A 27,387-nucleotide genomic window follows, 5' to 3' on the forward strand; every position below is an offset into this window, starting at 1 on the left:
TCAGAGTAGACACGCCTCGGCTGGCCACGCTCAGCCCTGCAGCCTTCCTGCTCTGCCCTCCAGGCGCCCAAGAGCGGCAGTGCTGAACTCGGGGCTGGACTCAGGAGGGGCGGCCCTGGGGAGGGCGACCCACTGACCGGGGGCTTCGAGAGGCTCAGGCGGGTCGCCCGCGGCGCCCGCACACGTGCCTGCCTGGCACCCTCGCCCTGCTGCCTGCAGCCAGCCTGGACGGGGCTCTCCGCCTTTCCCTCCCCTCCCTCTCCCCCCAGCGGGGCTGGCCCGCCCCTTCCAGCCTCCGCGCTCCTGCCTTACTTAAGGGCGGCTGCGGGTTGGTGAGTGGCTCACTTTTCTCTCCCTCCCCTCGGTCGTCCCGCCCGCGTCCTCGGGGCAGCGGCAGCAGAAGCGATCGCCTCCTGCATCCCTCCTTCGCCCAAGATGCGCGCAGGACTGTTGGTGCCACTGGCCCTGGCTGCGTGGGTCTCCCTCGCCTGGGCTGCCAGGACCCCCTTCCAACAGATCCTGCAGCACAGCCGCCTCCGAGGCAGGCATCAAGGGTAAGCCGCGCAGCCAGCCAGCCAGCCAGCCATCCCAGGGACCCCCCTCCAGGGGGGAACTTGCAGCCTCTTCTTGGGATGCGGGGGTGGTGAAGGGGTCGGATGCAACTGTGTGCTGGGCAGCCCCGACGCAGCGAGCAGAGCGTGGAGATCCGTGCGCTGCTCCGTCAGGTAGAAAGGACTGAGGCTGGCCCTCCTGCTTCACTGAGGTCGCTCCCTGCCAGGCAGCGAAGAAGAGGTGCGGGGGTGGGGAATGGCTTAGTCGATGACGGCTGCTTCCCACCTTCCCAGTTTTGCTGTGGGGCACAGCATGTGCCAAAAGACAGCTTCAGGGGATATGAATGGACCACAGTCTGCACAAGCCTTTGCCTGGCTACTCAGAAGTGAGTCCCATTGTGCCCTATGAGTCTGGCAGCCCAAACCTAGGCAGATCTAGTCAGAAGTAAGCCCATTATGTTCAAGGGGGACTTCTCCAAGGAAAGGGCGCATAGGATTGTAACCTCAATCCCAGGAAAGTGTGCACAGGAGTATAGCCTCTATCAGCAGGACTGTTGGAGATTGGGGCCCATGTGGTGATGAGATGTGCTGCCTTATCCACAAGGCGCCCCCCTTCTCCCTCAAGGGCTCCTCCCCAAAGTCCTGAATCTCCCAAAGGAGATGACCCAAAGTTAATCAGATGGTGCTTTTTAGTGGTACATTTGTGTGGAAAAGTTAGAGAAGGATGATTTCTGGTCGTACTGACTTCTTCCTGCCCAAAGAAAAGTTCTGCGTTTCTTGAAAGTTTGCTCTCTTGAAATGAAAAAAGAAATGGCAAAAAATGCCTGCAGTAATGTTAACTCCATAGAGCAGCCATTTTCAACCACTGTACCATGACACACTGGTGTGCCGTGAATGGTCTGCAGGTGTACTACTGGGGTTTGGGGGAGGGTCATTTATTAGTAGGGCCATAGGGGGATGGGAGCTCCAGCCAGCAAAGTGATGTGCCTTGTCAATTGTCCAAAAACTGATGGTGTGCCCGACAATTTTAGTACCTTGTCAGTGTGCCATGAGATGAAAAAGGTTGAAAATAACTTCCATAGAGGGCGAGTGTAACTATATATCGTATAACATCTTTTAAAAAAAAAGATAAATGTATCCTAGGAAAGCTTTTGGATCGTATGGTGTCCAGATACCTGGTAGCAAATCAACGTTTATGACCTGCGAGCAGATAAAAATTTAGTTAGCCTAGAGCAGGGGTGTCAAACATCAGGCCCGGGGGCTGGATGTGGCCCTCGGAAGCTTTTTGTCTGGTCCTCAAGCTCTCTGCTGCTGAGCAGTGCTAAGGTGTTACTGCTAGAAGGGCAGCCCACATGAAAATTGGGCTCTCCCATATATTGAAATATGATCAAGGTTTGTGTATTTTCTCTTGTCATTTGTAGCTAATGAGTTCCTAAGTGAGAAAAAGTGCTTATTTTTGGTTATGACCTGTTTAATGACATCATTTCCTGCCTAATGACATCATTTCCGGCCCTCAGCAGGCACCATGAATGAAGTTCGGCCCTTGATATGAAACGGGTTTGACACCCCTGGCCTAGAGAGTTTCAAACTTTTCAAATGCAAAAAAATAAAATAAAAATAAAATTCAAACTTTTTGAATTCTGCTCATCTGTCTACACCTATCCTACTTCCTGAACCTTCAATATTACCAGATCCACCAGTCATCAGTTCCAAAGTTGATGTCGAGATCCTAGCTTGAGCACAGCTGTGAGCATAGAGCCTGCCTCTGCATACAGTAATCTATAGATTGTGAAACTGGAGGATTCAAAACTTCTTCAAGGATTGTTTAGAGTCATAGTAAACTTTTTAAAGGTTGTCATGAACTGTGGCACCATGCCAGAAAATGTCATACTGGTTTCTTCAAGGTTATAAAAATAGATGCAGGGTCTTTGTGTTTTGATAAGAGGGGTTTTCTTACAGTCCAGGATTGAATCAAATTGGTTTGTATTAGCTCTGCATTTAATGCCAAGACTATGGAGTAAATGAAACAGAAGGGAAAAAAGATACAAGACAAAACCTAGGTTGTAATCTGACATTTCTGTTCTGTCCTTTTGTTATTTGTGCATGACATGCACAAATATTTTTTTGTATACTTCAGTGTCAACACATGTGTCAGAGTGGCAAATCTAAAGTTGGGTAGCTAGTGAATTATATAAAAGTAACTTGCACTCAGATAAATGCCAGGCACTGAACCCCAACAAAGGCAAATTGAGTCAAGTTGATACATGTGGGAGATTAGAAACAAAAAGGCATTTACATGACAAATTGTTATAAGACTATTTGTCTCATCATGTGTTTGTGCAAGATTTTATCCACTACATTATAAGAGTAGATAAGTTAGAGAAGCCAAAATGATTATAGGATGCACTCTTCCTGTTGGTTCTTCTGCCTGTGTATACACAGATACAAGGTGATTTATTGTGTTTTTAATGGTACCATCTTAGAAATGGAACCACTCAATAAGATGATGTATTTTTAATCTATCTAGCTATCTATCAAGTGATCCTAGTTGTCACAGAGGATTGTGATGCCCAGTAGCATAGATGGTGGCTTTTTTTTTTTTTTCTTTAAGTGAGATTAGATAAATACAAGACTAATGGTTCTGTCAGTGACTGCTGGACCTGACAGCAGCAGCTGTTTCATAGTTTAGTTCCATCAACACAGGAAGCTGCTTTGTAACAAGTCAGACCACCATTCATCTAGCAGCTAGATTCTAGCTCCATATTGTCTCTACTGACCAGCAGTGACTCCTTGGGCTTTCAGAAAGGGGTCTTTCCCAACCCTATCTGGAGATGCCAAGGACTGAAGCTAAGACTAGTACCTCTTGTAGTCAAAGCATATGCATTACCACTGAGCTACACCCCTCCCCATTTGGTCGAAAAATGTCCAGTTTAAAAACCAGTATAACTGTACAGTGATAAACATAGGAAATTCATAAGAAGACGGATGTTGCTTTTTCCTGTCCTTCCTATCTTCCTTCAAGAATACCAAAACCTTGGTATTGCAGGTTCAGGACCGTCTTTAAGGCAATTCGGGCAATTTTTGCTCAGTTGGGCCCTGTGCCTGGTGGGGGCCCCCCACACAGGGGCAGCCAACACTTCTTATAGGAGTAAGCCTCCATTCAGAGGCTGGTGCAGCAAGTGGAGCTCTGACGCGCCCCCCCCCCACCGCTGCTTCCAGTTGGCCCCAAATCAGGCCACCTTGGAAGCAGTAGGCAGTGATGCGCCGACACCAGTGCGTCACCACCAACCTACTTCCATGTACCATGGCGTACCCAGTGCCATGCCTCACTCCAGCCATTTGCTGAAGGTAAATGGGGGGGGGGCCCACAGTGAGGAGGGCACTATTTTAAATTATTGTTATTGTTGTCAAGGGTAGAAAAGACCAAGTTAAGTGAGGGGAAGGAGGAGGAAAACAAAGCACTGGACTTTATGAAGAAAAAGCTCTCATCTTTTAGTTCATTTTATAATAATCATTTTATATTCTGACATCCTGGAAATCAAGCTACAGGAGTAGCAAAATTTCTTCTCTATAAATATAGTGATTCTTTTCTTTTCAGACCTATTATTGACATCTCTAAACATCAGTATATAAATGGGATACTAACAATGCCTTTTTTCTTACCTTTGTCTGTAGACCCAATGTGTGTGCTGTGTTGAAGGTCACTGGATCAAACAGGAAATACCTACCAAACTGCAAACTGTGGTACCAAAGGAAAATCTGTGGCAAATCAACGTAAGTACTTAAGGGGCTTAAAGAAAAGACTGCAATCCTAACCACACTTTTCTGCGAGTAAGACCCATTGAACAAAATAGGACTTACTTCTGAGTAGACTTGGTTAGGATTGTGCCCTTGGTTAGGATTGTGCCCTATGGTGTGAAACAGATGGTGAATCTATGGTGTAATCAGATGGATATCTGATGACCTGGGGGACGGCTCTTCTGCAGATCTGTGCATTGTGTCATCTGTTAGGCCAGTCATGGTCTACCAGCCATGTAGTGGGGTTTGCCAGGCTCTTGATAAGTCTTCTGTGAGCTTATCAAATACGTTCTGATAAGTTCACCAAAGACTTATCAAGAGCCTGGCAAAGGAAGGAGGCTGGAAGAAGAGGAAAGACATGAGGGAGCATGTGATCCCAAGGTTCCCCTCTTCTTGTTCCCGTGACACAGTGGTTTGGCATTACCTGGCTGAGAACTAGGGAGCCTCAGGACTACCGCTTCCCTCCCCCCATCTCTTCTTTACTCCTTCATTTGTTGTGAGTCCAGTGAACCAAAATTTTCCCAAACCAGCAAATGATGTTGTATGCTTGCCTTGCAACCCAGGACCAAACCATGCTTTGCAGTGGTGGATTGCAGGACAAGCACAAACCATGGTTTTACTAGTTTGGATGAAATGAAAGTATGGTTTGTCACAAACCAGAATTGGAGGAAGAGAATTGTTGCATGAGGAGGGAACATGCAATCCTAAGAGTCATTGAACCACTCTCTGTAAATATTTCATACTTTTTAGGGATCACATTGAACCAGAAAGCTGTTTTCTGGCTGCTAAGCCCTGGTTTGAGTTCCGTTCTAACCTGCAAGCCTGATTCTTGTGCCTCCTTAGAAAATGGTGATGAAATAGCTCTCTAGCAGAATGATATAAATCTAGATTCACACACCAACTTGTATTTTGGGACCTTCCTGTCTTTTTAATCAGTCTTGAAAGAATATTTTCTGTATATTGACAGAAGAACATTTTCTGGCAATAACACAGTAGCTGTATTTAAGAAGTATTTCTCAGAGTACATGAGGGTGCTGTGTAGGATTTAAAGATAGGCACCTAAAAATAGGCACCATTTTTCCAAAATGCTCAGAGGAAAGGTACGAGGAAATCACATTTCTTTCCCATAACAACTCTGTTATTCTGCCTAACATTGCATATACGCAACAAGATCAAATGTGTAGCTGGGCAGAAATGTGGGATGGTCAGAAATGGGTTAATGCCTAGAGAAGTACTGATACTTCAGTACCACAGTTCCATGTGTGTCTGCTCAGAATTAAGTCCCATTGTGTTCAGTGATGCTTACGCCCAGGAAACTAAGTATAGCAGTGGTACTCAAACTTTTCTGGCCAGTGGTTCCCTTGACCCCCATGGCTGTTGGCCATGACTCCCCATCATATTCCTGAGGGCTGGAGGTGACATCATTAAACAGGAAGTGGCCAGAAATATTAACTATATTAATATTAATTATATTAATCATATCATTAATTAAATGCAGGTCTTAAAATATATTATTAATACACAGCAATATAAATGCTTTATAAATGATCAGCTGCTGATCACTGTTGGAGACAGGATGCTGGAGTAGGTAGATTTTGTCTGGTCCAGGAAGACTCATTTTTAACTTTGTAAGCATACCAATAGAATTGTTTTATCAAATGAACTTTGTGAACAACCAGCCTGACCAACATTACACACATATCCCTGTGGACCCCAATCCAACTAGTCATTTCTCCCATTCTCCTTGGATAGGATTGAACCCTTTATTAATTAAATTAATTTAAATTTTTCCAGCAGCTGGTGGGGAAAACAAAAATAGACCATGAAAATATATCAGAGCTGATAAGGGTTTGGTTAGGAAGCTGATTTGTCTCCTATACCAGGAGATGCACAGCTCAAGTCTATGCATATCTACTCAGAAGTAAGTCCCATTAGAGTCAATGGGGCTTACTCCCAGGAAAGTGTGGATAGGATTGGGCTGGCAATCACTTCATCAATGGCTGATAAGTATTCCCTTCAAACAGCAAGATTCATCACTTTAAAAATACAGCCTTTCCTCTTCAGTCAAACAACAAGATGAATAAATCACTTTAAAAACAGTACCCTTTTTCTGCTCCTGGCCAAGTAAAGTGTGTACTTCTCTCTCTCCCCCCCCCCCCCACCTTTGCCAGCTGCATGGAAACAACTTTAAGGGGGAGGAAAGCAGGAAGGTTTGGTGATCGAAAGAGGGGAGTGGAAGAGGGAGGGGGTTGAAAAGAGAGATTTCACTTTGATGAGAAGTGATCCAATGCTGGGAACTAGGAACCAACCAGACAAGGATCAAGGAGAGTTTCTTTCTGACGGTCAGCAAGGACAAGGACTGCAAAATGAGCATGCTTGGTACTTGTCAGATGGGGGTTGGAGTGGAAGAGCTTTGGAAACATGCAGCGAACACAGAAGGCGGCAGCTTCGGAGTGGAGGGAGAAGAGGGCGGGGCGGCAGCAGCCACTCTCGCAGCTGAGCAACTCCCATTTCTTCTGCTTTAAAAAAAAGCGCAGAGACAGGCAGAAGATGGGCTCGTATTCTGCCCAGGGCCGTGATTGTATCGCCGTGAGAGGTCATCCTGCACCTCCCCTTTGAGTTCCTGGCGCCTCCCTAAAGAGCCGCGCCTCACAGTTTGAATAACACTGATGTATAGGATTGAAGCCTAAGCCTCTTGAATCTGGGTATAAATAGTAAGAATGGAGGATGAGTATTGGTGCTGTCAGCAGGGGCTTATCTAGGGTATTGGACATCCAGGGCAGGCCTCCACTTCAACATCCCCGGGGAGGCCAGGTCTACCAGCTCCTCAGCGGTACACTTGCCAGTCCAGGTGTACCTGACACCTGGGGTGGGCTGCCCCTGCCCCGCCCTTGTTATGCTACTTGTTTTCAAAATAATGGAAGAGAGGCATGCATTTGCAACTGTGCGGGGGGGGGGGGCTTGTTTACCGTCTGTCAATTTTTTTAAACTCTACATATATCTGGAGTTCAATGAGAGTCCAGAAACCATCCTCTTCTCTTTAGGTGGTCCCATTTTCGCTACACTTAACTATGCAGACTCGGCCAGAATTTGTTACTAGAGGGGGAGAGAATGCAGCAGTCATTCAACTTATATTAAATTCCTTGATAGTAAGCAAAGACCACTTTCTGCAGTTAGGAAAAAACGCACACACTTTGTCAATGCTATGTGTTGGGACATTGCAAGTATTTTTGTTATTGTTGTCATCCTTGTACATATTTATGGGTATAAAGTCCGTGCAAAACTGTCTGGGTATTTGACAGTGCTTTCCTGAGTGCGATTTGTAAATCTGTTTGAGGCCTCTGCAGATGTTAGGATTCAACTGGCATTGCATAAAGCATCCAATGTAAGTGTGCACCACACGTCCTTTCAGAAGGGGCAGCCTGCACTTAATTAAGAGTGCGTACATGACTGGCTGACTGCCAGTCTTGAGCTGAAGTCTGCTAGTTTTCCTGGGAAGGTATAACCTCCACAAGGTCACCCAAACCCCAGAAAAGTGGAATTTGGAGGATGAGATGGCCTCATAAATGTTCATGATACAGACTCCAGATAGCTTATTTCACTTGTGGTCCTTCAATGTTTATCAGCAATAACGGGAAATAAAATTTTCTGTGTACTCTGAGACAAATACAAGGGTAATATGTAAGTCAGCATTTGAAAAGCAGAAATGTATGAACTTGTGTTAAGTGAGCAAACATCTCTGTAGAATAGTTCTGAGAATATGTAATTTCGTGTGAGTTTGACAGTAGAGTTTAAACTTGGTTGTGGAAAGAGCTGTGGGCTAGGATTGGGGAAAGACCTATTATATCTCAGTAGGTGGCCTTGAAAAAGCCACCCAACCAGAAGAAGAGAGTTGGTATAGGAAAGAAATGTGCTTTCCTTGTGCCTTTGCTCTGAGCATTTTGGAAAAAAATAGGATATATATGTGCTGAGATCAGGGCCCATGAGAGGGGGGATAATTTATACCCAAGTCCAGGATCAAAAAAAGGGGGCCTAGGAGCTAAAGGAGGGGGCCCAGATATTGCCTGTGATCTTAATTTTCTTATCTCACCTGGACTTGCTGCTCGCATGGGATGCTGCGGATACTATTGAGGATGTGCAGTGGCGGCTGCTTCCACAAGCCATATGTGCCAGGCTAGGGAATGCATACATGACAGTCTCTGCAAAGTCTGTCTCTCTTCAGTGGTGTCCCTGGTGTTAGAGCCAGGTGGTCACATGGTACCAGGCGGCAAAACATTGCATGTGGTCCTGGGTGTGATGTCACCTAGGGTCTGGCTCTCTTCCTAGGACCTGCTGCTTGCCTCTGCTGTATAAACCTCACTGAGGCTCAGCATGAGGTGTGTGAGATTTCTTTGCATTCTCCAGATTCAGGAGAAGTGTGGACGGATCCCCTAGACTTCATTTTGACTTCAGAAAGGATTAATAATCTGTGGATTAGCTGTCTGAGATTTGTGCTATCCTTTCTCCTTCTCCCAAACCTCAAGGACAGAAGATTCTACCAAGCCTTATGCTGAGTTTGGTAAAGCTCAGAAAGCAGTGATATATCTCTCTGCTTCATGAAGCTGTCTGAGGCCTTACATGAAGTTGGCATGATCTCCTGGCCTTCTCCAGCAGGGCCTCTGAGAGGAATTTTCTCAGGGGGTGCAAAGTTTCTTTTGGGCCTCTTTGCAAAAGGGAAGGGATGACACAAAGTGCAGGAGGATGGTAATGGGTGAGCAGAATGGGGGCAGGGAGGGACAAAACAGGGTGGGGGAGGGGGGAGATAGCAGAAAAAGTCTTTGGAGCCCAGATCTACACACTTGTGTAGCATCGTCAGCTAGATACAGTAACATGAAAACCAAACACACTCCTAAGTCTTTCTAAAATCCTTTAACTAGAGAAAATCATGCAGAAAATTAGTATCATCATATTTAGGCTCCCACAAGAATGGAACGTGTCCTGTGTGTACCAAAACTTGCTTCTGCAGCAGCTGTAGTCTTGCAGCTGTGTCCCTGAGCTCCTATACGCTTCTTCATCGTTAGCAGATCCACAAACCAAAGAGCTACAGTAGCAGGCCAGTTTCCTCCCACATTTGACACTGTGTTAAAGGAGTGTCATGCATGCATTCCTCAGACCAGCATATTTGGCTTGCCAGTAGCTGCAGTAGCTGCAGCCGCACACTCGTGGTAATATCCCAAGCATCCCTTGCAGGCAACAAATCTGAGTAGATAGGAAAATGTAGATCACAGGAAATTTCTGGTCCCCCTCCTTGGGCTCCTGGGCCCCCCTTTTGATGCTGTGCCCGGTTACAAATTACCCCCTTTACCCCCCTCTCCTAGGCACTTTTCTCCAGGCTTGGAAAAAGAGTGGGGAATCTGTCCAGAAGAGCACACTTGTTCATGCAAATTCTGTCTGTGATGCTCTAAAGCAGTCCTTAAGTGATGATTCTGCATTTGTGAGTCATATCTTATAAGACAGTAGATAATTTTACTCAATCAGCCTGAAGAAAACACAGGTCATGGTTCAGGATGTGGACTCCCCTCCCTGCATTGCAATCTCTGCACATGAGCTGGAGGTTGTCCATGACTTTGTGTACCTTGGCTCAACTATCTCCAACACTTTCTCTGGATACCGAACTAAACAAACGCATCGGTAAAGCAGCTACCATATTTTCCAGACTCACAAAGAGAGTCTGGTCCAACAAGAAGCTGACGGAACATACCAAGATCCAGGTCTACAGAGCTTGCGTCTTGAGTACACTTCTGTACTGCAGCGAGTCATGGACCCTTCACTCACAACAGGAGAGGAAACTGAACGCTTTCCACATGTGCTGCCTCCGACGCATTCTCGGCATCATCTGGCAGGACAAAGTTCCTAACAACACAGTCCTGGAACGTGCTGGAATCCCCAGCACGTATACAGTGCTGAAACAGAGGTGCCTGCGTTGGCTTGGTCATGTCGTGAGAATGGGCGATGGTCGGATCCCAAAGGATCTCCTCTATGGAGAACTTGTGCAGGGAAAGCACCCTACGGGTAGACCACAGCTGCGCTACAAGGATATCTGCAAGAGGGATATGAAAGCCTTAGGAATGTACCTCAACAGATGGGAAACCTTGGCCTCTGAGCGGCCCGCTTGGAGGCAGGCTGTGCAGCATGGCCTTTCCCAGTTTGAAGAGACACTTGGCCAACAGACTGAGGCAACGAGGCAAAGAAGGAAGGCCCATAGCCAGGGGGACAGACCAGGGACACACTATACTTGCTCCCAGTGGAAGGGATTGTCACTCCTGAATCGGCCTTTTCAGCCACGCTAGACGCTGTTCCAGAACCACCTTTCAGAGCGCGATACCATAGTGTTTCGAGACTGAAGGTTGCCAACAACCAATTTTACTCAAACGTATGTTTGACCAAAATCATCTGTAACTAAACAATTCAAATTTCCTGGGAACAATACATTTAGAGACTTATAATTACATACAATCACTTTGGCTTACTGTTATCCTCAACTAAAAGGAATTTTCGTCACTCAGTACACTTGTTCATGTGACCAAGTATTGAACACGTGGATGGAAGAATTGACCCGGCAGGTTCCATCTTGCCTGCCTGTTGGCTCTTCTGCACAGACCTAATGTGATAACAACTTGTATCTACACAGACTCTCCCTGCATGATTGGGACCCTCTGTGTTTACAGGTTCTATGCAGAAGAGCTGATAAATGTGTGAAGGTCACTAATGATCTCAATTGTCCTATATAGTTCCCCATTTGGTTGCATAAGCAGGTCTAGTGACTTGCATATATGAAATAGCAACCAAGGACCAAACAATGCAAATAGACTCTTCCCCTATGTGCATCTGTGTACAAAGAAACCCTCCCCCCCAAACCCTTGGAGAGCATGCCATTATTAGCAGCTGCAGCAGAATAAACTCTGGAAACTCTATAAAGTCCTTTTTTATTTGTTGGAAAAACGATTGCTGCATACAAATTCTTCAGATAATTACCCTTTACTACAAGGGTATCCATACTGAGCAGCTGGAGGGTGTGTCTCTTGTCCAGGAGGCATTCATGCATATGTTATTTTCCTTTACTACAGGTACTTCAAACACATTTCTAATGAGACATCAAGCTAAAACAAATTAGTATGATAACTCAGCAGAATGTTGCTACTACAGTCATACCAGTAATTTCCTATCTTGTATGGACTTGTTTGAACTTTGATAGGGTAACTCAACTACTTTTAGGGCACATTGAGCTGACTGTAATTTAGGGGATTGTAACTTCCCAGTCCCTGAAGTAAATTGTTCTGGATGCTGCAATGCATGGTGCTCAGTGATGGATAGGGACCAAATTAGGCTAGACACCTCACAGGGTACGTTCCTGCACTTATTTATATAAACACTTTTTATTCTCCTCTGTCTCAAGGGGCTTACAACAACAAAGACAATAAAACCATATCAAATTAAGCACGTTATGTTAAGACAGTGGAAGCCAGAATAATAGCCAGAACATCAAATCCCTTTTCAAAGCATGCCTGGGCAGGAATGTCTTATAGTGGCTGCTGAATGCCAGCAGGCTCAGACTAATGTGAATCTCTGGGCAGATGCTACATCTTGTTCTTGAGTGCAGGCACAACAGAGTACACACCTGTACAAACAGTTGCTCTTACTGAAGACCAGCAAGTGGGACAGATTAGAGCCCCTGCATATTTGAAAGGGAATTATGCCATTTTTATTCCCTGTGTGCTCATCTATTTTGATGATAGATCTATTTTGATCTATTCTGCATGGGTATTGTGTTTGAGGAGAAGATACAGCATAAACCATCCTGATTCTAATGAGAAAAGGCCTTGGCAGAAAATACTCTGAGGCAAGTCTCTGGGTCAACCTGATTATCCCAAAAGAAAGTATTCTCCTACATGTCTAAATACATAGGGGTTCATGTGGGAAGAGATGTCCTGGGTGTATGTTGAACATGGAATTTTCCAGGAGAGGAACATGTACTTGCTTTGCTCTTGGAGGTGTCTCGTTCTCCATCTTTAGATTCCAGTTCCAAAAATTGGAGTGGCAGATAGCTACTGTTACAACATCAGATATGCTAATAACTCAGAAGCTTTAAGAAAAGGTACTGAGAACATTTGGCTGCCTTTTTAGTACTTATGTAGGATTTAATACCTATGTATCACTGGGAAACAATGTCATTAACAAAAAAAGGGATATTAGTAACACTTGCACTTTATTCATGTTCTCAGATATGTTTATATGTTTACATGTTTGTTTGTTTTGACAGCATCAATTATGTACACCACCAGGTATGACAACAATATCTATTGAGATCTGTAGATGGAATATTTCAGACTTTACAGATACATACTAAATAGAGGCTGAGTGAAAATGAAGTCTGTTTTCATTTCTCTGCTACATTTGCATTGATTAGGTAGAGTTTATTACCCCAATCCAGAACAGGGCAATATGCAGTGAAAGCAGTTTGTGCACCTCAGTAGGTGGCTCAAGTCTGGGGAGACCCATAGGGGCTGCAGTGGCTTACCTGGGGGTAAGGGGAAAAGTTTCCCCTTACCTTCAGCTGAGACACTGTGGTGCCCTATCTTGCACTGGATACAGCGCAAGGCCTCCTGGCTTGCTTGTTCCAACACAAGATAGGATTGCACCCTGAATGTGCAAATGGATGTGATCCATGCAAGTTCCCCTACTGATCCTGGGAATTGACTGCACGTATGGAGCTCTCTTAAAGAGCTACAAGTCCTTTGCTTGGCAATTCAGAAAAGAGAGTGGAAAGCTGGATTCTGTCCATTTTCCGTCCCCCCCCCCCCGCCCCTTCTCTGCCACATAACTGACTGGCCAGATTTAAACTTTTTTAAAAGCCCCAGCTGCCCTTCTATAGGGCATTTGTATTTAGCAAATGATGCCCAGCGTCAAAGGGAGGTGCATCGCTGGCTGGGAAATCTGACCATAAATATTTGAATTAAAATGTCAGACCTATTTGAAGATTATGTGTGTTTCAAACTTCAGGAGCTGTCTGTTGTTTCTTTTTGAGTTCCATATTCCATCTCTTCCATCCACCTAAACAATGAGCACTCAGTGATTAATATATTCTTGTCTACTGTGGAGTCTCAACTGAGTCTAGCGGTTATGTATCATTGGCTCAGGCACAACGAATGTAATGAAAAACATTTGCCTCTACACTGTGACCTTCCTTAGGTTTCCTTGTAGATGTTCTGTTTGTTTTGCAGAATGTTACTGTGGAAGATTCTAAACTAAATTTTTAAAGGAGAGTTAGTATCTCCAGGTTTTCTTTCCTTCTGCATGAAAAGGGGAATGTATGTCTTGTGTTCATAGACTCATCAAATATTAGGTTGGGAATAGGAATTACAGAATGAGATGAGAATTACAGCTGAGATGAAATCAGCTACAAGGCACCCTGGTAACCTTGGCCAAGTCACCATTGCTTGCTCTGTCTTGGAAGTGTTACCAAGATAATGAAATGTGACATATATGATCTGTCATGTTTCCTTAACCAAGAGCAGAAGCATTTTTATCACTTGTCATTCCCCAAAGCAAAGATAGAACTGAAAGACCGAGGGCAAGACTAACAGCTCCATCTTATTTAGTTCCCTGTCCACTGATGCAGGCACACCAGTGGAGCATGTGCTGCATCCTGGGCTGGGAAGGGCAGTTGCAAACAAATCCTCAGGGCAAGTGGATGGGTCTCCTATGTGCCTCCTTAGTCCTACTGTTTTGCTGGTGCAGAACTGAGAAAGGTAAGGATGGCAGAAAGAGAAAGGTATAGGATTTGGCCACATGCATGTGCTGTCAAACACTACCTATCCATCATTCTGTGCCCCCTCCCCACTCTCTGCCTGACCCTGACACACACCCAAGAACTGCTGATCTCCTCCACATTCTGCTCCCATTCCGTCCTATTCTGCCCAACCCACACATCCCTGCTGCCTTACCAGTACTGGCAGGAGTGAATCCTCTGGTGCTGTCAGCTCTTGTGACAGCACTCAGAAAACAGCTGGCAGTGGAGCTCTGCCTGTGTCATCAGAAGCCATTTTATGATAGCAGAACTCTGTTCTACTGTTATAAATCCCTCCACACACCTACCCAATCCTAGTTAGGATCAGGCTCTAAAACAAATTCTTATGGCAGTGTGTATAAATTAACTCAATAACTTTAAAATATACATTTGAAATGATGGCCCTAGTGCAGTTCCGCTGATGTGGGTTTTTCTGGAAAATTTGAATTGGAAAATTTTCTGACAGCTGAAATAGTGTGTTATCTGATTTATTTGACTTGTATATAATAATCAGAATGAAAAAGTATCCTATGTTCATTTTGTATCCAAATCCCCTCAAGTATTTGAACAGAAATACTTGATTAGGAAAAAAGATTGAATCAAGTGTGGTTTCAATGTTATATTCAAACAAATTAAAATCATTGCAATACGGTATTTACATATACTAACCTTTCTTCAGTGACTTAACGTTAGTTTTGTTTTGGTTTCTTTTTTCCTGATTAGGCATTACTATGATGAGCATCAAAAAAACTAGCAGAGTTTATGCAAACGCTTTCAGTTTTCCCAGCTCAAGAAAAGATTGTAGATTGTGGTGAACCCAGCTAAATAAACCAATCAGGAAGCTTCATGGCCCAGCAGGGATTTGAACCTGGATCTTCCTGGTCTAAATCTGACTCCTGAACCACTACACCAGGGGTGCCCAAACCCCAGCCCTGGGCCACATGTGGCCCTCGAGGCCTCTCAATGCGGCCCTCAGGGAACCCCCAGTCTCCAGTGAGCCTCTGACCCTCAGGAGATTTGTTGGAGCCCGCAGTGGTCCCACACAACTGCTCTCAGCCTGAGGGCGACTGTTTGACCTCTCGACTGAGCTGTGGGATGAGGGCTCCCTCCACTGCTTGTTGTTTCACGTCTGTGATGCAGTAGCGGCAGCAAAGGAAAGACCAGCCTTGCTTTGTGCAAGGCTTTTTATAGGCCTTGAGCTATTGCAAGACCTTCATTCATTCATATAAGTTCATCTTTAATATAGTCATTTATGTAAACTTATGTAAATTTATTCAAATTTTAAATGTAAATTAATTCCTTTTTCCCCCCTGGCCCCCGACACAGTGTCAGAGAGATGATGTTGCCCTCCTGCCAAAAACTTTGGACACCCCTGCACTACACCATCCCATACCATCCTTCAAGAAAAGAAATGAGATACTAGCATCTGTGTTCTTTTAAAGTGAAACAAAAATTAATCACAGTTTTGGTTTGGTTTCCATTTGTAGTCTGAGATGAAATCAAACTGTTAGCTTTAATTTTGATTTGACCTGCACAGCCAATCAGGTGAATTGATAATGATTTTTTGCTTTGATTTATTATTTGCATTTATTTTAGCACGCACTTATACCCATTTACAAATCAAACATATACATAGTCTCTCATACTTCCAAAGGTTATCCCCTGAAAAACATTAATTACAATTCTGAAACTGCCAAAGTTGCCTACTGGCAGTGGCATCCATTCATTGCTATTGATGAATTTTATGAAATTGTCTTTGGAAATGGAAAATTTTCCACTAAAATTAAATCGCTGGATCAAATTAAAGCCTCTTTGCCCTTTTCCCTTCACAAAAAAACTTAATCTACATTTTAGAGTATGTTTTCTGGCTGGTAGCGAAGCTGGTACAGAACTACATTTCTATAATGATCAATGTATGTTTGGTTAAGTTATGAATATGCTGGCACAAGAAAAGCAGCAGCGAATGTGACAGCATGATATTTTATTAACTATAAGTGAAAGGAGAGTTCTGTTTGGCTAATAATGTAACTTTCCATAGCTGAATGTTACAGGGAAAAAGAAATACATTGTTCTCCTTGATGGCTGTATGCCCTTTCATCCATTCTTTCCCCAATCCCGCATTCAGTCTGCAGTAGCTGAAACCTATTAGAATTCTTTTCCACAAAAGGACAAGCAAAGAATTGCTTTGCTTCTTCAGGGGTGTCAAACATAAGGCCCGGGGCCCGGATGCGGCCCATGGAAGCTTTTTATCCTGTTCTCAGGCTCTCATCTGCTGAGCAGTGCTGTGGTGTTACTGCTGAAAGGGCAACCCATGTGAAAATTGGGCACTCTCATATCTTGAAATATGATCAAGATTTGTGTATTTTCTCTTCTGTTTGCAGCTAATGAGTTCCTAAGGAAGAAAAAAGTGCTTATTTTTTATTAATTACCTGTTTAATGACATCAGTTCCTGCCTAATGACATCACTTCCGGACTTCAGCAGGCATCATGAATGCCATTCGGCCCTCAGTATGAAACAAGTTTGACACCCCTCTTCGAGGTTGTTATTCTTGGGATCTCATAAGCTAATGGGTAGTGGGGATAATGACAGCATGGACAGCCAAAGAGGGAACTCGCATGACTAAGGGCCCAATCCTACCCAACTTTTAAGTCAATTCAGCCGCAATGCAGCCCCCTGATAACAGAACAAATGTTCCCTTACTTCGAGGAGGTCTCCATGACTGCCCCCCACCACAGGTTGCAGCACATGCCCCATTAGTAGGGCTGCATCATTGCTGGAAAGGATTGGGCCCCCAGATCATGCTGGATTTTGCTTTGCAATGATTGAGAACTCTGCCATGTGTTGACCCACCAGATTCCATGAGAATAGCAGCAGCCATGACTGGAGCTGTCCCAGCTGGAAGGCCAGCTCACATTTGCAGGGCAGCATTGTGGTAATGGCTGATCTGGTCTCAAACTATGACTTCCATTTGGGGGTTGTATGCAGGGCTGGCCCAACACCTCCTGGCACCTGCTGCCTCTCTTACCAGGTGATGTGTTAGCCTCTACTCCTCCCATTCCCTAGATTGGGAAAGAAAGAGAATGAAGCAGAGGAAGACATGTGGAAGAGAGGAGAGTGGCAGGGTAGAGCAGCAATTCTCAACCCTTTTTTTCCCCAATGGCCCCTTAGGATCTCTTCACAGGTTCCAGGTCCTCCCTGTCAAACAAGGATACAACAGATAAACATAAAATCCCCTTCTCATAGTTTTGAGTCAGGGGGCTATATGTGGCTCCCCTTGAGAATGGCTGGGCTAGAGCATCAAACATCACACCCCAGAGTTGCAGGTTTGTAAGATTTCCACTGCAAACAACACGATGTTGTAACATTTCAGGAGAAGACTGCAGGCAATGTAAAAACCTTGGACCTTCCAGCGGTGGAACAAGAACAGGAAGTCAAAGAGGAAGTTACTTGGATGAAAAAATGGGCGAAATAGTCAACTGTAGTTAACAAAAAGGTTTCTGCTCCACATGCTTTTGGAGGAGTTCATTCACACCCTTGGTGACTATACACTGCTCTAGCACTGCTCACATTTTGTTTCTTCCCTATGACCTTCCACGTAAGCAGGACAAGCACCTGGGCTGGCATCATTTCATTAGGCAGCTGCAAAAGATCCAGGGCCCTTAAGGGGGTCTGTTGCTGAGTCAGAGACCACCTCTGTATCCTTAACCTCCATGTGGTGATGGCAAAGTGACTCTCTTGGAGCCCACTCAAGTAGATAGGGGTCCATGGGGAAAAGTTTGCTGAGGACCCCCTGAAAACTGGAGCCAGGCCCACATGTAAACACTTGGTCCACTGCAAACATTCCTCGTGTGATTGTATATCTAACTGTGGGGTCATGTGAAGAAATTATTTGTGTAAACCAGCCCTCCAAGTTTTATGATTTTAGATTTTCAAAAAGTTTGCTGCCAAATGTTTTTCTCCTTTTGCTTTTAACTTTGCATTCTTTAGCCACATGAAGGGATTTTCCCAGCTTTGAAAAATAATGAGTTTCCGATAAAATTTATAAAATCAAAACATGTGGGTTTTATTACCCACAGATCTTGATTTGGCTGACATGTTGAAGCTTATTTTATTACCTCAGAATTGCACTTAAAATTAGCTTTAGGATGCTAAGAATAACTGACCGAGGGCCCAATCCTATCCAACTTTCCAGCATTGGTGCCGCCATCATGCAGCCCCAAGGTAAGGGAAAAAAATGTCCCCTTGATTTGAGGAGGTCTCTATGTCTGCCCCTCCACCACAGGATGCAGTGCATGCCCCATTGGTACAGCAGCACCGGCACTGGAAAATTGGATAGGATTGGGCTGTGAAACAATATGATCAAGAAAAGCAGGGATGCTCCGCACTTTACCATTTGAAACCAAAGTTTGATCGACTGATGAGGAAGATGTCATTTGAAACTACCTTCCTAATAAGGCAGGAAGTTGGTGATTAGAAAGTGTTATTGTATGGTGCAGAAGACAAAACGGCCTTGGTTTGCATGCATACTGATTGGCAATGGAGGGGAAGATAAGTTGCTTATTTCAACTGAATGTGGGCTCCAGCATCTCTGAAAGATAACTGTTTGTCGTTGCTAATCAGGCACCATAGACATGCAATATTGCTGTAGTTCTGTCACATAAAATATAAGTGGTTTGTACAGCATGTTGACTGTAAACAGTGTATGAAATGGCCATCCAGAAACTGAATTCAGTGCTTTCATTGCCAGAAAGAACAGATGGTTCTCTCTATTCTTGTGAGTCAAATGTTCCCATTTTAGTACCTGCAAGGTTGCATGAAAGTAGAAGAAGGGGAGAAGTGTTTTATCTTTTAAACCTCTCATGTCTTTGGGCTTCTTGAAATGCAGAGTTTCAAGGGTTTCAAGGTAGCACATGGAAAAAGCATGCAAACTGGGTGTAGAAAGGCATGTGTGAAAATTTACACTGGTGTGTGTTTTGCTGCAGGTAAACACAGAGAAATGTGCATGGCCGTGACACGAGAAGGTTTGCATGCTTTTTCTTCACAGAGGTATTACATTTATTGAAAACTGCCGACCTGTGCGTACTTGAGTATAAGTCTCACTGAACCCAGTATGATTGACTTCCAAGTCAACATGCCTAGGCTTGCATCTATTTGAAGCATTCATTTGCACTAACAAGAATTATTCTAAAATGATAGTGCAGTAATGCTTTGGGGCAATGGATTCAGTTTTATTTTTAACATTTGAACTACTGGGAGTTTTTCTTGAGTAATTGGCCCAACATTTAAGCACAGCTGCTGGTGGCATGACTAATATTGGCAGCATGAGAAGGGTTTAAATCTAAGTAGGGAATAATGGGACACTTCACATGTCTCTCTACAGCCAGCTTATGTCATTTCTCAGGTCTAATTTGGGCATATAAAGCTGGGTACTTTACATCAATGTTGCATGCTCTCTGCTGTTTTAAAATATTTTAAAGCTGTGAGCTCTTCTTTTTGCCCCTTACTGTATTCTTCTGAGATCTGCATATACTGGTATCTGACAGCCCAATCCTAAGCTTCCCAGTACTACAGGCTACAGTGGCGCCAAAGTAGCCACTACTGTATCCTGCAGGGCCAAAGAAGCCACCAGAGGACATTTGTTCCCATACCCTGAGTAAAGCTAAATCACTGGCACAGACTTGGGAAGTTGCTCCCAGGCCAGTCCCTCCACCCACCCTGGAACACCATGTATATGTAAGGTGCTATATGAATAAATAAGGGGATATTGAGTAGCCATTGTGAAAAAAAATCAAAACCATGATTTGAGTTTCCAGACATACAACAGGCAAAACATAGTTCAGAGCCATGTGTTTGCTTTTGTTTCCTATCCACGTGGGTCAGGGCTCGGCTTCCTAAGTTCATTCCCACATTCATAATGAGACAACTTGCTGAAGTGTGACAAGGGCCCTAACTCCATCGGCTGTAAAGTCAGACATCACAACAAACCACAAAGCATGCTTTGCAAAACAGCTTGAAACTGTGGTTTCTGATTCTCGTTTGTCAGCCACAAACACACGATAGTTTGTGGGAAAGCTTGAGATATAATGTGAAGCCATGTTTTAGCAAAACAAACCATGGTTTCACATTGTGTCTGAACCCAGCCATTGTATGAAGATGCAGGATGCATTTGTAGTCATTTATGCATCTGCTTTCAGTGCAGTGTGCCATGAATGTATTGGGTTGCCTTATGAACATCAGGGAAGTGTCTGGTTTTCTCTTACACTTAGTCATCATGAGTTTGCTTGCATGTAAGGTGGCCTTCAAGCCACGTGCCATTGTGCAGACAAGTGAAGCAGCTTGTAGCATAGCCTGATTCTCTCTCTGTCATCTGAGTATTCTGCACTTGACTGCTACACTTAGCCTCTAAGAGTGCAATCCTAATTCACTTCCCGGTATCAACATAAGAGCAATGCAGCTCCGAGGTAAAGGAATAAGCATTCCCTTACTCTGAGGAGGCCTCCATGTGTGCCACCGAACTGTAGGATGCAGCACACGTCCCCATTGGCGCCACTATGCCGGTGCTGGAAAGTTGGTTAGGATTTGGGCCTAAATTGTTTTTTGCTGCCATGGGAAAAGGACCTTGACACAATCTCAGAGGCAGTTGATTTTTTGGAAAATTTTTAACGAAGGTAGCAATCAGATTTCTTTTATAAAACTGAACAATATGCTGATGTGACTCATGCAGTGAAAATCTGCTCTTGAAAACAAGTGTTATCATCAGAGGAAATACAAATGAAATTGCTTTGACCTCTTGGTTGACTTTTTTTTGGAGATCCTCCTAATGCAGTTGACCATGCACTGCATCTCATGCAAAAAGTGATTTTGGGAAAGGTTGTTTTATTTTTAAGGTATTGTTTGTGCCAAGAGATGGTCAGTATGGGAGATCATCCATTTGGCTTTAGTAATTTAAAGTGGGTTTGGGTCTGGTACATATTACCCAGAGACCCGGGAGGAACTCAGAAACCAGAAGGTCACCAGCTTATCAGGTTGAGAAAGGAAGCAGGAGCCAAGCCAGGGAACCAAGGCAGAGAGCCAGAGTTGATAAGATTCTAGTCCTTGTAGTCTGGAAACCATCACGCTGTTCTTCAGGCACACGCTGTTTGGAACCGAGCTTTTATATGGCCACAGGAACCCAAGGCAGATGAAAGTTGGTCTGAGCTGAGAGCATAGTGTCGTCTCCTATTGATATAATACTTGCCACAACTAGCAAGTTGTGCAACTGGTCCAAGTAAGGACAGACAACTTCTACATTCAGATAGAAGTGCTTGGGCTCTGGAACGATATGTTGTAGCACAAGCTGACCTTACAGGTGACCAAACTGGTGCCATCTTGCTTTAAGGTCTTCCCAGGTAATGGAGCATGTATTCTCAGACGCAGCATTACACACAGTTTCAAATTGTTTACACATTGCATGTAGAATCTGACAGAAAGATTATATGATTAATGTAGGGACTCTTGCCATTTCTAACAACTTGAAAATTTTTAAAAATTTGAACAATACTGTGACTAATATTTGGTAGTGTTGCCAGAAGCCAAAGGTCTGTCATGTAATCATCTGTGTGCAGGAGATGAGTGAAGCAGCTAATACAGGGGTGTCAAACCTGTTTTATGCAGTAGGCCGAATAGCATTCTTGGCGCCTACTAAGAGCCATTAAGCAGGAACTGACATCATCAAACAGATGATGACCAGAAATAAGCACTTTTTTCTCACCTAGGAACTCATTAGCTACAAATGACAGAACAAAAAATATACAAATCTATATCATATTTTCAAGATATGGGAGAGCCCAATTATCATGCCAGCCAGGCTTTCAGCCATGCAGCCTCTTCCAAGGCATCACCTTGTAGCTCAGCATTGAGAGGTGGTCTGCAAAGTGATGGCTTGTCAGAAGCAGTGCTGCAGAAAGGGCGGCCCATGTGGTATTTGGGCTCTCACAGTGCCTCAGCACTCAGCCTAATTATCATGGGGGCGAGATAAAGAGCTTCCATGGGCTGTATCTGACCCATGGGCCTTATGTTTGACATCCCTGTGCTAGCATAAGACTTGCTGTTAGGCAGACAGTGAGCAGAACAGCCAGTCAGACTTGCAGGGCGTATTTGGAAATGTGGTTGCCCACACCTATATGGCTCATGAGTATCAGCGGTTTTGTACCACCATTGCTGCTTGCAGCTGGAAAGGTCTTTGCTTAGACCAGGGGTGGGCAAACATTTTGGCAGGGGGGCCACATCTTCTCTCTGTCACTGTGTCAGGTGCCAGGAAAAAAAAAAAGAATTGATTTACATTTCAAATTTGAATAAATTTACATAAATAGCATTAGAGATGGAACTTATATGAATGATTGAATTTTACTGAGCTTATTTGTAATATGCAGGAGAGCTATAATGCAGGCACGTAGAACCACATGAGAACTATGAACTGTTTACCACACTCTTCTTGCACAGTGAAAACATACAGACTAAGCCAGACCAAGCCAGAAACACATGGAGACATAAGTTGTTCAGAGGCAGCGGGGGGGGGGGGATTAAAATAATGCCAAGGGAAAAGCAGAAAACATATAGAGACTATAAAAGGCCATGCTCTTGCATCTGGTGGTTGCAACCAGCAGTAGCGGTCCAGCGTGGGCTCTAACAATCTGTGAAGACCAGAGGCTCATTGGAGATTAGGGGCTCCCTGCAGGCTGGATTGGGAATCCCCGAGGGCTGCAAATGGCCCATGGGCTGGGATTTGCCCACCCCTGGCTTAGACTGAGACCAAGATGCTGGTTCTGCAAGGATCACCTTTCTCATCTGTGTTAAGTAATTAAAAATGTGAAGTTGACTATTGCAATATAATATGTGTGACATTTGTGTACTTGTCCAAATATCAGAATTGGCTTCTCCAGCCTATTGCGTGTATATTTGGAGGCAAATCCAGGTTCGCTTGTGTGAAATGACCCAAAGAGCCATGTCAGTAGCAGCTGTTCCTTCCCTTTTTGTCTTTCTACTGGGGCCCTTCATTCCCTTTTCTGTTAGTTTGCAGCCTGGTTTACGCACCCTTCTCCTCTGCAGGGTCTTCCCAACAAGACTGTTCCACAGGAGACTGTGGAGACTGCCATCCTGTGTGTTGTGTATATTAGACTCCTGAACTGTTAGTCACAGCTCATTAACCTCCCATCTCTCTATAAATAAGCCTCTGAGAAACGACATCATATCCTGAGAATTCTTTATGCTACACTTTGTGCGGGCTGGTCTTTAATCATCTCTTTGTGTTCAGTCCAGTTTTGATTCAAAGTGCTGTCTAGATGTTGAGAGAATATACAGCTAGTTTCTTTTGTGGCCAGAAAGACCAGTTAGAGAATACAAGCCAGGTTTGTGTGTGTGTGTGTGTGTGTGTGTGTGTGTGTGTGTGTGTACTTCCTAATGAGAAATGAGGGTGGCTGGGATCGAAACGTGCACCACTGGGGTGCTGAGATCTCCTGGAATCAAAGAAAGCAATTTGCTTTAGGCAAACCGTTTCCCACATGGAATATATAATGTCTAGACAATCTGTCTGGGTTTTTCAGCATAATTTTGCTTGGAAACGATGACACGGAATTTATTTGCTTCTGTAACTGGAGTGCAGGTATTTGTTTCCCTTGTTTCAACTCTTAATTACCTCCAGGAATTTTCTTTAAACCCATGGTGTTCCCACTGTTGACGTATAGGGGCAGCTCCCGGTATAACGGACCATTTGGGTTTGCTCTCTCCCTGTTTTCTTTCTGTCGTTACAACCCAGCTATTCTTGCTTCCAAGCCAGTTCTACAGGTCAGCACAGCAATCAACATGTGATTACTCTTTGCCGTTTTGGGACAGAGATTATATTGTCTGTCCCCTTCAAAAAGCTATAAAGCTCGAAGTATAACAACTCTGGGGAAACCAGGAGTCTGTTTTTCTTATTAATATGAAAGCACAGTCTGTCTAGACCCTTTTTCTTTTTTAAATCGCCATAAATTAGAACAGAGTTCCCCCCCCCCTTTTAAGGTGCTATATAAATTGTAGCTTAATTGAAGTGTGTTTGACTAGAATTACTTGACAGCACTAGAAGCAGAGAAAGAACAAGCCAGTGACTGTTAAATATATGAGACAGTTCATTAGTGTAATTGACCAACTTGTCATTTTTTTTGTAGAGCCTTAGAACATAACTAATTGGCTTAGCACTTGCTTTATATATTGCAGAAGTATATTTGCTGCTTTGCTTACCTAAGGCTGTAATCCTATGTATACTGACATAGGAGTAAGCTCCATTGGACACAATGGGGCTTACTTCTGAGTAGACATGGCTAGGATTGTACTATAAGTGCTGTTAATATAGTTAAATGTCCCCCTCCCCCTCCCTGGAGCTATTGAAATAGGTGCAGAGGATAACTAAAGCCATCAACACCAGTGGATGAATTCCCAGTGCTATAGGCCAAGCTGTCTATTACATTTTGATCCAAACAGCAAGAAGCATCACTTCAGGAGAGAATGGGGTTCCAGCACTGGTGCCTGATTAGAAAAAAGCATTAGGTTGCTCTGTTAAGATAATAAGTGACCCAGCAGTTCCCAAAATAACTTAATCTGCTAACAAAACACAGCATTTGTAACTTCATTCCTTTGGAAGTAGACTAAAGGGACTGTTACCAAAGCACCCTGGTTCTTTGGCATGAGACTCTGTATGCCCCAGTTTAAGAAGCAATTGAAACCTGACCAATGTTGGGAATAGATAGCAAAACTGGAAGCCCCCAGGCTTGAGGAAAAGTCTGCATTGTCAGTCAATTTACTCCTTAAAATGTACAGTATAACAAACATGCCTGTATAACGGAGACATGCCAAGGCTTTGGCATCCTATACTGCAAGGGGGGAGCAACTGCATATTCTATCTTAATAGTGAATCACGTCCTCCTAAATTAGTTTGCATTTCGAGTTTGTTTTAAAGCTTGTTTTAAATGTCTAGTTTATTTAAAACAAGCTTTAATACAAACTTGAAATGCAAACCAAGTTACTAGTATGTGACTGGCGATTGGAGCACAGGGCAGCCACGCGTAGGCTTGCAGAGGGGGCTGCAAGTCTCCAGGAACCTCATGGAGGCTTCCAGAGGCCCCCCCCCGGTACGTTAAAATGTCCCTGGGTCCCCGTAGCACTGCAATTGCTGCGGTGCTGTCGAGGACCCATTCCTAGGCCACTCCCCTTAACAAGGGTTTGGGAGCCGCTGGTATATAGTACTTCCAAATTCTCAAAGAGTTTCACATATATTATTTTGTCACAATCCTTACAATAAACCCACAAGGTAGATCACAGTCTGGCCCTATACTTTTCACGATCATAGCATGCAGTCATACCAAAACGGGCTGTGCTGCATGCTGTGATTGGGCATGGCCGATCAAGAGACTTGGGAGGGGAATGGAAATGTATTTTCTCTTACCACTCAGTAAAATCCATAACTGCCAGTGAGTCTTCTCAGACCTGTGCCAGCTCTTTAGGGGATTAAGTGGGGTGCATCAGCTCACTCTGGAAGGGACAGCATCCACCTGCACCAGGTACCACCCCTTCCTGCCTCCAGCATGCCCTTGGCCCTCTCTCCGTTCTGCCCAATTCCACCCACTGCCCTGCCAACATACCAGTATTGGCAGGCCTTCTTCTTGCTGTTATCACTTGCAGGGCCTCCATGGTTTCTCTGTTGGTGGTCTGGAAACATGCGGATACGCGTGCTTCCAGATGACCATTTGCAACGGCCATGAAGTGTGTAGTGCTGCTGCTGGAACACTGCACAGATTCAGGGCTTTATTGTTATCCATATATTGAAGGTGAGAGACTGAGTCAGAGTGGTTTACTTCTGGCCATCACGGTTGAGGAAAGAGATGAACCAGAGGCTTCCTGATTCATCAGACCAAAGCAATTGGCAAGGGTGAAATAGCACATAGAGAGGGAAAGGCCTCAAGGTTTGATATTCCCAATGCATTTCAGTGGCCTCTTTGTCAAGGGACCGATACATATTTGACCTCTACATTAACTGTATGCTGCAGTAACTTTATCATTATTGGGAGAGAGTGATTTTGGGGGCTACCATGATCAGAGGAGTCATGCCGCATTCCTAACTCCTGCCATGTTATAGCATGCAGCCATGCCAATGGAGGCCATGCTGCATACTATGATGGGGGTGTGATTAAACAGCCTACAGGAAGTAAGTAAAAATATGTTTCACTAACCTCCTGGTAAGCTGCCAATCACCTGTGAGTCTCCTTGGACATACACCAGCCATTGGGGTTGTATATGTCCAGGGAGAGGAAAGGGATGAGGACAAATTCTGTGTGTGTGACTGCTGCTGGATCCACTCATCCCCTGACATTCTCCCCAGTTTCTCCTTCAACATGCCCCATTACTCCCGGTCCTGTGTCTATGGCTTTTTGGCAGCAGTGGCTCAAAAACAGCCACCAGCAATGTGCTCTGCACTTCATCAGCAGCCTGTTTATTGCAGCAGGACAGTGTTCTATTGCCATAAGTCTGATGATAGAATTAAGCAGTCACAGTGATTGCAGGGAAACAGTTACCTTTCAGTTCACATTACCACTTCCTATAGGGAAGTGGACATCCTGAAGGCATTTTGACTTGTGTTGAACAGCCTAAGAATCAGAGGTGAGCATTTAGGCCTCAACATAAACTTCATCATGTGAATATACCCAAAGTCTGTTTATGAATACAGTGAGAACAGGTGACTCTTTTTTACAGTGGAGAGCCACATTTCAGAAGTGTCATGTGTTATTTCCTGCCTGAACTGTACCACATCAGTCTAGGGGAGGACTGCATGTTTGAATGGTCCAAAATTGCCATCACGTGAAAAGTTGTCTCATAGGTCTTTTGTTTGCTTTTACACAAAGTCCTGTTTAGCATGTAATTCTCTTCTTCAATATTGTTAAGGTGGATTGTACTTTTCTATATTTATGAACATATACTTCAACTCTTAGAAAGTCTCAGTTCAATTGCCTTTCACTGTGTCTACTGAAGATAAATTCAGTTATGGCTAATTATCCTTATAATATGCTGTTTTTCTCACTGTAGGGTGATTGCCTATGAATGCTGTCCAGGATATGAAGAAGTTCCTGGGGAGAAAGGCTGCCCAGCTGGTAAATAAAATGAAATCTTGCACAAATGTAGAATTATGTGGATGTTAGTGGGTA

The 27,387-nt window shown here is 44.2% G+C and overlaps 1 protein-coding gene across 1 annotated transcript in view; it reads left to right on the forward strand.

The window, feature by feature from the left end:
- The first annotated feature begins 357 nt into the window (after positions 1-357).
- Positions 358-27,387, forward strand: part of TGFBI (transforming growth factor beta induced) — a 53,414-nt gene continuing 26,384 nt past the window's right edge. Inside the window, exons 1-3 of the mRNA XM_066616211.1 lie at positions 358-554; positions 4,227-4,325; positions 27,269-27,333. Coding sequence (XP_066472308.1) covers positions 436-554; positions 4,227-4,325; positions 27,269-27,333 — 283 coding nt within the window. The 5' untranslated portion in view covers positions 358-435. The remainder of the gene's footprint in view (positions 555-4,226; positions 4,326-27,268; positions 27,334-27,387) is intronic.

Source organism: Tiliqua scincoides, chromosome 2, assembly GCF_035046505.1.
Source record: "Tiliqua scincoides isolate rTilSci1 chromosome 2, rTilSci1.hap2, whole genome shotgun sequence".
NCBI lineage: Eukaryota > Metazoa > Chordata > Lepidosauria > Squamata > Scincidae > Tiliqua > Tiliqua scincoides.